The sequence below is a fragment of the Pithys albifrons genome, chromosome 3 (genome assembly GCF_047495875.1).
Source record: "Pithys albifrons albifrons isolate INPA30051 chromosome 3, PitAlb_v1, whole genome shotgun sequence".
In the NCBI taxonomy this organism is placed as follows: Eukaryota; Metazoa; Chordata; class Aves; order Passeriformes; family Thamnophilidae; genus Pithys; species Pithys albifrons.
Window position 1 is genome coordinate 87,111,722 of NC_092460.1, and position 13,827 is coordinate 87,125,548.

The 13,827-nt window shown below is 45.1% G+C and overlaps 1 protein-coding gene across 1 annotated transcript in view; it reads right to left on the bottom strand.

Moving 5' to 3' along the window:
* The window catches only part of ABCD2 (ATP binding cassette subfamily D member 2), a 45,048-nt gene extending 43,175 nt beyond the window's left edge, over nt 1–1,873 (bottom strand). Inside the window, exon 1 of the mRNA XM_071552603.1 lies at nt 687–1,873. Coding sequence (XP_071408704.1) covers nt 687–1,610 — 924 coding nt within the window. The 5' untranslated portion in view covers nt 1,611–1,873. The remainder of the gene's footprint in view (nt 1–686) is intronic.
* Nucleotides 1,874–13,827: the final 11,954 nt, after the last annotated feature.

The window sequence follows — 13,827 nt, forward strand, 5'->3', positions numbered from 1 at the left end:
TTGAACAGGAAAAGTAATACTTCAGGCTGGTTTTCAGCTTTCATTTTCACTTTACAGGAAACAACTTTTTTTCCAATTGTGTTTGAAAGGTATTACGGCCAAAATCCACTTCCAATAAAAATATGAACAGTTCCTTAATAAGGTGCCTTTAAAACAAGCTACTAGTTTATGTAACTGTGATTGCAGAAGTACTGTACTTAAAGCTATTTTAAGACTCTGATGACCACATCTTTGCTTAGCTATGCAAAAGAGTGTCAAAGGTGGTAGTGTGCTCTGAGCTATCACAGAGTTTTCCCCTAGACTTCTGGTGTGCCTTGGTTGCTATTTGTGCAGCATTAAATCTGGTAGTTCATATATACATGGGTGGAAAAAAAAAAAGAGCCTGTGAAAGTCAACGGGAATGGATTGGGTGGAGGAAAAACAATAACGGAGATTAACTTTCTAGAAAAGGGTGAGATCCAGCTGCAAAACCGGAACACTGTCAGAGCTCAAGGGAACTGTGATCTGCTCCCCCCAGATACTGCTTGTAAGAGGGCATTTTCCTAAGAAATGGGAAGCGCTAAGCTGTAAACAAGTTTAAATATCAGAGGGAACCAAAGTGCTCAGGGAGGGCTGCAGAGAAAGCGCTGGTCTGCTCTGGCATTGCAGAAGAGACCCCAGAACCCTACAATTTCTCTCCTACTCACCTTGTGCCCTCGGTAAAAAGCGATCTCTTCCACGTTGGCAATGATGCGTGAATGAATGAAGCGCAGATAGCCCTTCTTGTGAGCCTCCTCAGCCACCAGCTTGCCAAACTTGGGCGAGCAGGCTTTGAGCACCCGGGCCGTGGCGTAGACCACGAGCCCGGCCAGGACGGTGGGCCCGATGGGGTTGGCCCCCCGGGACCGCGCCGTGCGGATGAGAGTGTAGGAGGTGAGCACGACATCCAGGATGGGTTTGGTGAGGTTGGAGTAGAGGTGCGCCACAGACTGCGAGAACATCATGATGTCCTCGGTGAGGGACTGGTCGGGGTTGGCCAGCCGCCCGTCCATGCTGATCACTTTGTAGTAAGTCTGGTTGGCAAAGTACGTCTCATAGGCGTGATCCACCAGGCGCGTGCGGAAGGCGAGGGCCAGCTTGCACTCCAGGTACCGTATGGTGCTGTTCACGAAGGTGGCCGGGATTGCAATCATCAGCCATTTGATTAGCTTGAAGATAAAGCTCCTGGGCTGTTTCTCCACGATGCTTTTCACAATTTTCCCATCGAGGGCCGCCACATAGATGGAGAGGAAAGTCCTGGAAACCAGAGCGAACGAGTGGAGGCATAGCAAGCCCAGCTCGGCACTCACCAGCTTCGGGAAGAACAGCTTGCGGAGTTCCAGCAGCTGCTTGAAGAATTCCGCGTCCACGGCCGGGGAGACTCTGCCGCGGCTGCCGGCGCGGGGCGGCGGGGCCCGGCCCCGCTGCTCGGGGGAGCCGCCGGTGCCGCCCGCCCACCGGGCGCGCCCGCGGATGATGGGGTAGAGGATCTTGAGCCCGTACGCCGCGGCCAGCAGGCACGCCGCCCTCTTCGCGGCTCCCGTCCTGCTCCACTGCACCCGCCGGGCCGCTGCATCCAGCATATGGGCCATCGTGCCCGCGGGGCTCCGCTGCGCGCCGCTCCTACCGCGGCCGGCTCATGCCCGGCGCGAAGGCCGGTCCCGCCGGGTCTTCATGGGGACGCTGGGCCGGGCCCGCCCCGCCGTGACAGATGCCGAGCGAGCGCTGCCTCCCAGGGTGATGGTGCCTTCAAAGCGCGGCGCGTTGCACAACGCGGCCCGGCGCGGCGCAGCCCGCCCCGCCGGCCACCATTGGCTGCGCCGCGCGGGGCGGCACCGGCACGGCAGGGCCCGGCTACCCGCACGGCCCGGGCGGCCGCACCGCTATCGCTCGGGGCGCGGCGGCGGCAGCGACAGCGGCAGCACGGCTGTCCCGGCGCTCCGCCCCGCCCCGCGGGTCCCGCGGAGCTGGGCTCCGGCCGCACCGCGGATCCCCCGGCGCCCGGCCCGGCTGCACGGCGGGTCCCCCGCGCTCGGCCCTGCAGCGCCCCGGGCTGCGGCCGGCCCTTTCCTTCCGCCTGCCCTGCGGAGCAGGCGCCGCCTCCGCCCTCGGCCTCGGCCCCGGCCTCGCCGGCGGCAGGGGGGAGCGGGCACGGCGGCCCCGGGCGCGGGGACAGCTCAGGCCCCGGCGGGCAGCGCGGAATCCCCGAGCCCCCCGGGGCGGGGCAGCTGCAGCGCCGGGGCGGGCGCGGTGGGGCCGGTGGCCTCGGGCGACCCCGGGTCGGAAATTGGCCGCGGGAGGCACCGAGCAGCTCCGCGTCTCCGGGGCAGCGCCGGCACAATACGCGCAATTTATTTCCTGTGCTCTCGCCGAAAGGAAACCGGTATTGTGCTCTGGCAGCCCAAACCAGCCCCGGCCGAGGCGCGCCCCTGCAGCAAAACCCGGCCCGTTTCGCGCGAAGGAATCACCAGTAAAGGCAGTTGTCTTGCTGCCTTTCTCTTTTCCTAATTTTTTATTTCTAGTTCTTGTTTGGAAAAGGTACTGTATTTAAAAATGCAGGGGGAGGATCAGAGTACTTAAAAATACTGAAGAGTCCTTTTAGATCTTGAAAATATACTAGTAAGGTAGCTGTATGAGATGGTGTGTTATAAAGCATTAGTTTAGGATGTGTATATAAAAGCAGATTTTAAAAATGTGATATTAGGCACTTAAAGGAATGCTGAGGAGCCCAGCCTTTGCCTAGAAATGGAGAGTGAGAGAACCTGTCTCGCAGGAACTTCACAGGCTTCAGAATGAAGGAATGATATCTTTGACAGTGAGCAAGCTTTGCTTTTAAAAAAGCAAAGACCCCACTTAGCAAAGTGCTTTCCAAAAAGTTCGGTAAGCCAAGACCAGCAGGACAAGACCAAGGAACAGCTATTTCTCATTTCTTCCTAGGAGGCTGCACAAACTGTCCACGGTGGGCTGGACAATTACGTAGAGATGGGGGGTAATCTTGGAATTTATTATATTTTTACAAGTGAGGACAGGCTAGAGATCTGGACAGGTGTCCTAGCTTTTTATTTTTTTGAAATACACCACTCAAAGGTAAGAAAATGTCAAAATGTGACCTAGTGCAGTACAGCTAATGTTCAGTTGGTAGGTAGGCCTGATTTCCCTGCAGATTGTTTTTTTTCAGTAAAATAGGAAGGTTTTTCAGTGCACAAAGACACAAGGTACACTGGCTAAGAAATTGCTTTACTTAGGCTTTGATATTTTTTTTATCATGATGTCCAGTTGCATACTTCCCTTTCTGGCCTGTGTTTACCACAGCATACTCTTAGATTTTGCCAAACCACAGTTATTTGTGATATTCCATTACTCTAGCATTTTCTTACAAAGGGGAAAGTTCACAGATCTCTTTCTGTTCTGCGTGTCTGCTGACCTTTCACTTTGCAAGATCCTGGATGACTGAAATGTCTGGTGACTTGGTGGTTAGTGCAGACTTACACCCCACAGTCAGATCTGTGGGAACATTTAAGTGAAGCAAATCTGACTATGCAATGTTTCAATAAAAGGAATGTATTTCCTTCTTTTGAAAGGATGAAGAAAAGCCTAAATGGTTGTTTTAAATACTCCCTTTCTTCAGTTCTTGCTGTCTCGAGAGTTTTGCTCTGCCACAGTCCTCGGTAATCCATGCACAAACTCCTCTTTGTGGAGCATGGCCTTAGGTGTTAGATTTTTTTATTTTTTAGTGCTGAAGGCAGCAATTTTACTACATTTAGTCATAATAAAATTTCACAATATTACTGAAAAAATATTACCAAAACAGCAGTAGTATTGCTACAGTGTTCAGTTGTCTACACATTTTCTATTGACTTTATCATAAACTTTTGTAGGTAAGTGCAGTCATATACATTTGAGTAATTGAAGCGCGGGGATTGGAGGGATGTTGATATCTGAAACAGAATGTTTGGGGGGTTTATTCTCTCTTAAGGAGAAACACAGGCACTCAGCAATAGGACAAGGGGGCACGGGCTTAAGCTCTGCCAGGGGAAATTTAAGTTGCATATCAGAAAAGAATTCTTTCCAGAGTGAGTAATCAGGCATTGGAATGGCCTGCCCAGAGAGGTGGTGGATTCACCATCCCTGGAGGATTTTAAACTGAGACTGGATGTGGCACTGAGTGCCATGATCTAGTAAATAGACTGGAGTTGGACCAAGGGTTCGACTTGATGACCTTGGAGGTCTTTTCCAACCCAATCAATTCTATGATTTATGATTTTTAGTGCCAAGTGATTGGTTTTTTGGTTACATGGTTATTTTTTCATCAAACACATTAAAATAACTTGTATATGGGAACTGATAACTGTGGAGGAAAAAGAAATGGCAGCAATGAGTATTAGGGTGACCAAAGTCCATGAATGTTTGAATATGTGGGAACTAGAGTGTAATCATGGCAACTGATGTCTCTTTTTTTTCTCTTCTCTTTCATGCCCACTGGCGCCCACACCAGCACTTCATCCTTGCATAGTTCTGTGGTTGCAATGGAGGTAGCAGAATTGGAATGTCAGGCTGTTATGCAAGATATTTCAATCAGCCTTACTCAATGATCATTTTTTTCTGCCTTTTGATTCCATGTTTTTAAAAAGTAAAACATGCAATTTTTAAAGCAAAAGGCCATTTCCCTGATCTTTTATATGATTCTGATGGAGGGTCCAGTAGCTGTTATGTGAGTCTGCAGTAAACTAGAATTTCATTGCTGCTTATGGAGTTATCCACTTTGCCATGAAGACATAAAAATTAAAAAAGTACTGAAAAAATAGATATATATGATGCATTTTGAATCCTTGCTATTTGGGATCTTACATTTAAATATGTGTAGGTTGTGTATATAGTACATAGCAGCTTCTGTGTGGCTGAGTATGTATAAAACACATAACATAAATCCACACAGTGCTTGTTGTTTTCAAATATTAATACTGAACTGTAAATAATGCCTAAAATATGATGTACTGTAATATGTGAGCTGGGAACATCTATTTTTTTCTCTAATTTTGAGCTGTGTATTTGCATAGTGGTATGGGAATAGGAGGATTCAGTTTGAGCCAGATTCAGCAGAGGATGAACATGCAAGCCGTTATTCAAGTAATTGCCTTACTCGGAAGTACTTCCAAAGTTTCTGTTTACTTTAATGTCATCACTTACATAAGTACAGAAATACACCCACAGACTGAGTTTGCAATATCAGGGCACACCAATGACAAATTTGATGTTTTTATCTGAAAAGGGTGATAAGATAGCCTGACCTTTGATTTCACATTTGTATCAGCAGAAATTATCTGCCTCTTCAGCCTGGTTTAGAGAAGTTATTGGCTATATTTGTGTACCTCAGTAGAGTATCCAGACACTGTAATTCCTTTAGGATCTGGAGCACTAAGCCAAGCAAGGAGCTTCAGTTTTAACATCACAGATGCAGAAGCTCATTGAAGAAGTGTCACTGTGGTGAAACTGGCCTGATCCTACCAATCAGTTGATTCCAACTCTTTTGGTCCTAATGGGACTGTGGGGTACCCAGAATAGCCAGAGGTGTGTTATGGCAAGAGAGGAGAGAGGAAAGTGGGCTCCTATTCTGTTGTTTGGCTTCTGAGTGTAGGTATCACAGAAATGGTGTAAATGGGTGGCATTCCTGCAGCAGGAGTCCTCTTTTCCTTACTCTGTCTTTAGGGAGATGCACACTTGCTGCTGTGAATTTCAGCCCTGTGTGACTTGTATGTTCTGATAATTTATCCCTAAGGGATTTGAGTAATCTGTCTGATGGGTCAATAGCAAACCAATTACAAACAGTTCTGACTTCTAAGAACACTGGGATTCTAGATAGACTCAAGTTCTAGAAAGAAGTGCAAACAAGTTGTTCTCCCTTTAGAAAGAGAGAGGGAGAGGGAAAAAGCCAAGGATAGAAAAGGTCAATGTCAGCTGCTCCAACCACAGTAAACTGGCAAGTTAGAATCTCAGACAAAGAATTACACTTTTAGTATTTAGACTTAAATACTTAAAAACTCTAATACCTGGTTTTTTAGACATGTTTCTCTTTCTTGTTAAACTTATTCCATACAGATAATTCAGCTGAACCAGCATGTGTCTCTTTTATGCCTTCAGCAGTCTCAAATATGTTACAAATGTTTTTCAGGTTTTCTTTAAATCGCTTTCTAATTAAGGTTTCTATTCTCAGATCATCTGAAGAGATGCTAATGCTGCCTTATTAAACCCTTGCTCAAGTGCATTGTAAGCACTTTAAACAAGCTACATGCCAAGTGCAATAGTACAGGTATAAGTGGTAAAATGTAGCTGGTATCAGTTAAGCAATGGTGATACTAGCACTGCCTGCTGCAGAGCCAGTGTTCTACTCTACGAAAGTGCAGGCAGGAATAAATCCAGAAAAATCATCTGTTCTACTCATGCACCCCAAACACATGATCTGCTGCCATCCTTTCGTCACACCTCAGGAATTTATTTGAGAGTTTGCAGTTGGTGAGTATGACGACACAAAGACCATCTACTGCAGTTTATTTATCCACTCTTACTTGAGAGACTTCTAACTATTAAGAAGAAGCAAACTGGTTCAGGCCAGTGCTCCACCAACCACAGTAGTCTGCCTCTAACAGTAACTCTAAGCGGATACCCAAATAAAAAAAGAATTGCAATTATGTGTGATGCTGCCTCCCTCCTGCAGCTTCATACTCACAACCTCTGGCCATTTTAAGCTGTGAGAATGTTGTGACAGTGAGAGATTTTTCTGTTAAATATTCCACTCTTAAAAGTAATTGCCCAGTCTCTTGAAATCATGTAAACTCTTACATAAATAATAACATCTTATGTCAAGCAGTTCCTCAAATCTACCATATCACATGTGAAGAACCACTCCTTTCATCTTGATTTGCCCCTAGCTCCCACAAGCTCCACTTTATGGCCATCTATGCCTGTTCTGGAGGGCATTCTACAATGGACCTCACTCTTCCTCTCTTCCTCACTCTCTCCCCCTCTTGCCTCGCCCCCCAACTGCCCCATACCACTCAGGAGTTTGTCAGCCTCTATTCCATATCAGCCACCAGCCCTTGAGTGTAAGGACTAAATATTCGTTTCCCTCCCTTTTGCATTTTAGTCAGTGTCAGGATCTTCCCTTTTGTGGCTTCATAGTTTTTTCAAAACCTTTAATAACAGATATTGCCAACAGTCTTTATGAAATCCATCAAGATTGCAGCATTCACTCTTTTCTACGTGTTTATGAGGCAGCAGCTTCCATCTGCAGAAGCTGTGCTGGCTTTTCACATGTTGACCTATATTATGGTTCCTGCTATTTTTTATGCACCAGTAGGCTTTCTGGATTCCCACAGAATTATTATTTCTTAAAATTGTGTCATATTTGCTACCTTGTAGTCTCCAAAATTACTCCAAAATTGAGTTTTACATGGTCCTTTCCCTAGTTTCCTCATCAATGAATATTGGTGCAAAAAGCCTAACTTACCTTTCCTGCAACATCCATGTCTCTTCTGAGCACTCATGTTGTACCTTGGCCATCAACTGGCCCCTTAGACTTTCTAGCAGGCTTTTGCTCCTGGTTGATGTGAAGAAGAATGATTTAGTGATTTGGTTCCGTTGCCTAGTTGTTTCACAAATTCTTTAAGCCCTGTCTAACTGTACTGTTACCTTCTTTTGAATGCAGCACAGCTTTTTGCTATGGTTCAGACTGTCCCTTTCTTTCAAGTCTGGTATTCTTCAGCTTTTTCCTAGCCACATGTAAGGATTTAATTCTTCTACTTCCCTCTCCTAATTTGTTTTTAACAAGACTGACATTGTTCCCTTACTAGAGTTTAGCACGTCTACAGAGGATTCTTTGGTCTTAATGCTTATATAAATACTGTTTTCATAAAGTGGGGTTTTCAGCATGAGATTCTGAAACAGATCTTGTGCATTTTTCTCCATCAAGCCAAGGACTGCACCTAGTCTTGAGGGTTCATTCAGTGAAAAATTATTTCCTCTAAATAATACCACCTGAGAATGGCATCTGCTTCATATAGCAATGTGTCAACCTGCTGTTGTCAGTGGTACTGTCCTGGCTGGTGGTTTGCCATGTAGATCCAATCCCATGTTCTTCCCAGCTGGACACTGAATTTCGACCCAGGCAGATTAGGTGCTTTTCTCTCAGCTGGCCAGTTTGCTGTGTTTGGAAACTATTTAGCCTCTCTGCTATTTACTGTCTCTACATCCTTTAAAGGTGAATAGGGGAAGGACTTTTCATTAAATTAATTGGAAGAGAGATCTGTCTTTCAAGAGGAACTACTTTTAAAAGAGTAAACTTTATTTTTAAATCAAGTTTCGTCTTCTGTTTTAAACCTCCTCAAGCTCTATCATGACTCTTCAATATCACAGCCATCTTTTAAAAAGAACTCTTCTAGGGCAAAACCATTAACCAGGTTAGTGTAAAACACTACAAGGGTAGTGTTGCTTTATTTCTCCATGAGCTGTTCTCTCGAGGAAGGGAATGGGCACAGAGCCTCGACTGGAAGAAGGCCATGCAACTCTGCAAACAAAGTTTAAGCACTGCATTTGCCAAAATAAAACTTCCACTTTGAACAGAGTCAAGCTTTCTTTAGCTGTGCATTCATAGCATTAGATAATTAGGTCATTATTTAGGGACCTAAATAAGTGTATCTTGGTCTTTAAAAGTACCAGAAATCCTCACCCTGGACAGAGATTCAAAAGCATTTCAGTTACTCTGCATCTTTTATGTAGTTTTCTACAGATGGATTTAGTTACCTAATGCTAGATACGAAGATCAAACAAAAAAAGTTAAAATATGTTAAATCAACATTAAAAAATTTAGTAATGTTGTAAAATATATAAACTAAACTGTAAGAAACCCCAGTTTGGGTTTGGTTTGTCTTTTTTTTTACTACATGTTCATCTGTTTGGTAATCCCTTCTTTTGTTACAATGAGCACTAGAGGAGGACCCTTGCTGGGAAATGGAAAATTCTTTGAGGAATATGAGAATCATTTGCAGTTAGTTCTAAGAAATTTCTGGGAAAGAATTCTCTTTGTTTCTCTCTCACTGTCTTTGGTGAGTATAAGATCTCATAAGGCAGTTCAATTCCTCCCTGACGCCCAGTCCCGTCAGATCTTGGAAGCCAAGCAGGGTCAGCCCTGGTTAGTCCTTGGATGGGATACCTCCTGGGAATACTGGGGGCTGTAGGTTCTAGTCCTGAGGACTTCACTGTCACCGTCCAAGCTTGCTCAGCCATGGCAGATGAACCTGAGGAGTTAAACGGTGGGGCCAGTTCTGTGCACACTGAGCCTCACCTAAAATATCCACTGCACACCCACGTGGGGAGAGCCCTTCCCAAATCTTCCTTCATGAAGCCTTGCCATACATACATACATAAGATCTGATAATGAAGAAGCGTATCAGAGAGGAAGGCTCAAGTGAAGGAAGCTGAAAAACTGTTCTGAAAAAGATCTTGTATATCTACATCAGACAAGCTGGCCCTGAAAGACAAATCGGTGCCCTTGGGAGGGCAGGAGGTCCATGACCCCCTTGCAAAGGGCAGTGGCTGCGGCAGCCTGTGTGGAACGCCGCGGGTACAGGGAGGGCGGCAGCAGCCACAGCATCGTCTCCTCGCCATCAGCTTGGTCCTCTCCTTCCCTCTTGGCTCTCTGTCCCGCACCACCCTCTCTCCCTTCCCTGCCGGGCTGGGGGCAGGAGAGTAGCTGCCCTGGGGGAGGAGGCCCTGCGGGAGGGCCCCGAGCCCGCCGGGGCTGCAGCCCGGCCCTGTGGCGGCCCCGGGCCCGCAGCCGGCCCCGCACACCCCGCAGCGCTCCCACCCTCCCGGCACCGCAACATGAACTGGGTCGGGGGCAGCCGGTGAGTGACGCTCCTCACAGGCTCAAAGAAAGGGCGCAGTGCTGTGCAGTGTCCGCTCACAGGCTGGGCGTGTGAGACAGCCCTAGTGTGTGACAGCCATGTGGTGTGTGACAGCCATAGGGGAGGAGTGTGCGTGACAGCTGTGGGCTGTGTGTGACAGCCATGAGAGGGGTGTGTGACAGCTGTGGGGTGTGTGTGACAACTGTGGGCTGTGTGTGACAGCCATAGGGTGTGTGTGACAGCGATAGGGGGGGAGTGTGTGTGACAGCCATGGGGGGTGTGTGACAACTGTGGGCTGTGTGTGACAGCCATAGGGTGTGTGACAGCCATAGGAGGGGAGTGTGTCAGACAGCTGTGGGGTGTGTGACAGCCCTGGGATGTGTGACAGCTGTGGAGTGTGTGACAGCTGTGGGGTGTGTGACAGGCATGACGGGTGTGTGTGACAACCATGAGGGGTGTGTGTGACAGTCATGGGGTGTGTGACAGCCATGTGTGGTGTGTGACAACCTTGGTGTGTGTGACAGTCCGGGGGTGTGTTACAGTCATGGGGTGTGTGACAGCCCTGGTGTCCACTCACAGAACGGGCCCAGCCATGGTGTTGGTGACAGCCCCAGTGTCACTCACAGACCAGCAGCCCTGCAGGGTGTTTTGGAGCCCCCTGCCGGGCCCAGCTGTGTGAGGGGCACAGGGGCCCTCCCGCCCCAGGCACAGGGGTCGTGTTTGGGCCCCCTTGTTTCTCCACAGGCAGGGCCCAGGTGAGGTCTTTCCTCACATCCTCACAAACAGCGGTGGTTACCATTTGGGGGAAAAGATGCACAGGTATTGAGAGTCAATGAAATGCTGAAATACTAAATTATCACAAACTGAGTTGCAATGCTAGGGAAAAAAAAAGGATAACATTCAGTTTCTTTAGGTGGTGTGCCATCTGCCTGTCTACTAGAAATGTAAACTCCACAGATTTTTTTCAGCCACTGGGAATCAGTGTTGCTAAACACAGCTTTATAATTGTCCTGACTCTACGCAGAATCAAACTAAAAGAATGCCTTACCCATCTCGAAGTCTTCCTAGCAAAATGGGATTTCTGAAAGTCTTCCCTGTGAACCAGAGGGAAGGGAGAGCTGCAGTTTGATTAAAAAAACCCCAAAACACCAACCCCAACTTTGTCCTAAAGGCCTGTCTGTCATACCCCCTGTAAGGAAGCACAGCGTGTAGGAGTATTGCACAGACTGAGCAAACAGACACCAACCTGCTGGTCGCTGCTGCTGGCAGTGTCTGCCAGGGTTCCTTGGGGAGTTTGGGATTTGCATTTCAAGTGTTAGAAAAACTTCCCATTACTGGGGCTTCTCACCACTGCAAGGGTGAATGTTCTGTGCACATGTTCAGAAAGTTTGTTCTAACTTTAGGAACAGGAAAAGAAAAAAACAATAATTCCAGTGGGACACTCCATATTTCTAATCCCCCAAAAAAGTCCTAATCTTACTGACTCAAGGACTGCAGGCATGCTCAGCCTGCTCACAGCACTGACCATGACCTCCAGTTTTATGCACCATGTCCTGTAGGCAATTCATTGAAATTCATTTAAGGCTATATTTTAAAAGTAAGATTTGGAGTTTAAGGTATAACTGTCTCCTAAAGTGCACAAAACCCAGCAACTTGTAGTGCTTTTTTTAACAAAAAGTCCACAATATTCTGTAAAGTCCAAGAAGGTAAAAGCTTGTGTAGTGCCCCTTTGGGTTTTTTGCTAATATGCTTTTGTAACTGTGTTGCAGCATGACAAAGAAAATTAGGCAAAAATAATATATTAACAAAGACTTTTTAAGAAATCACAAATTGATGAAATGTTGCATTACAAGTCAAATGACTAAAAGCTTTTTCTATTTTCTTTTTTCATGTTCAATATATTTGGTAGCCTAATATACAATGTGGTCCTATCTTTACCTGAGTAAACCAAGATCAGTTAAGGTGGATTCAACAGAGATACCTTGACTTAACTACCTGAAGATTTGATCCATTATAACATGACATAACAGAACATAACATGATATAACACATAATGCAACATAACATAACGTAACATAACATAAAACATAATATAATGTATTTTTGTCCTAAATTCTCAATACCATTGATGAGAAATTCAAGCCATGACTCAAGATTACACTGTTGCAATTAATAATTATTTGCATTTTTAGGAGCAGAATCATATTAAAGCAGGAAAGAAGAAAGCAAAAGGTAAACAGTTTCAGCTACCTTGGATTTTATGTTGTTAAATAAATGGTTTAGTGGATTCACTTAGGTAATACTTCCAAAGCATTTGGAGTCACATTCAAAACTAACTCAACAGTTGTAATGTGTTTACCTGACTTTAAGGGCAAAAGTCTTGTTCAAGGTTTACTACACTGAATTCCAGTGGGAAGAGGAGGGAGCTGGAGAGGGTGTGAATGAATAAATGTGCACAATTTAAGTTTTATTGAATTACTTCTGTTACCCTATTCCGTTGGTATGTGCTGACACATGGGATTGCTTGAAGCCTCACAATGACAACCACATGGTCAGCTGGCCTCACACACACACACACACACACACACACACACACACACACACACACACACAGCTATTCTTCTGGGCTGGATAAAAGGATGTTGGAGTCATTGCAGTACTTTATCTGGCATTTGCAAAAGTAGGCCAGATTATTTGTATTTTGAATCTGAAAGCGAAATAAGAAAATCAAACTTATCCCTGGCAGAAGACATTTTAGGCATTAAAGAGAAAGAAAACAGTAAGAGAAGTGGTTATAACCATAGTAAGGGAAGTTGGTTTCCTTCTGAGCAGCAGGGAAGAAAGAGCCAGCATAGGGAATAGGGAGGCTCCACCACTGAAGCCGGATCCCAATGCCCAGAGCAGGTGCACAGGCATTCAGAGGAGTAGGAAAAACAGGCAGACTGTATGGAGACAATCACTGAGATGAAAACCTTTACATAAGGGAATGTGTGACTAATCAGCAACTTGTTTTCCTCATCACTTTCCCAGTTCCTTGGAGGCCCATGAGATCTCAAAATATCTCTTTGCTCAGGGATTACTGATCTAAGCCACATAATTCATGTTGCTACTCTGTAATTTGCTTCAGTGGAGGAGGAAATCAGGAAAGGATCCAAGACAGGATTTTTTTAGTAATGTAGTACTAAATTACTAAAGACAGTGGTAATTTTGTAATTACTATTACACAATTATTAGTAATTTAGTAATTTAGAGTTGATGGGAAGAAAATATGTGGGACATGGAAGGGAGGTGGATACATTTTAGGGGTGTGGACCCCAAAGTAATATGAATTTTGAAGTATTGATTTGTACACAAGCTGATTTTACCTTACTGAAGATATTCTTCTTAACTCTAGAACAGATATTTTCCATAGATGATATCAGCATAGAAAGCTAAAGATAATAATAAGTTATGCTGAAAATTAGTTACCAGTGAACATGTTTGGTGTATTAGTTACATGTAACCTGTGATCACAAAAGGAATTATGTTTCAGAAGAAAAGCAAATGCTATTTTTGTTTTGGCATAGTCTTCAGTTTTCAATATCCTTCTTGCAGTTAGAAAAAAATAAATCTTACTGGTTTTATTTATTCATCTGTTGTACTTGATGCTAGTGATTTTAGGATGGTTATTAATAGTCTCTACAAAATGGAGGTTTTTGTTTCCTAAATTTTCCAGAATTATCTGCCTGATACATTCAAAGTGTAAGTTATGTCTCCTTTTATTCCTCGTAACAAAAAGTCTTTCTGAAGTCCCAATCTTAGAGATTTTTCTTCTTTACCTTTTTTTTTGTCACTATTTTCTTTGTCAAGGAAGACAATTAACTCTTTGTGTAATTATAGATGGCACATCTGGTATATATAATCTTGTTAA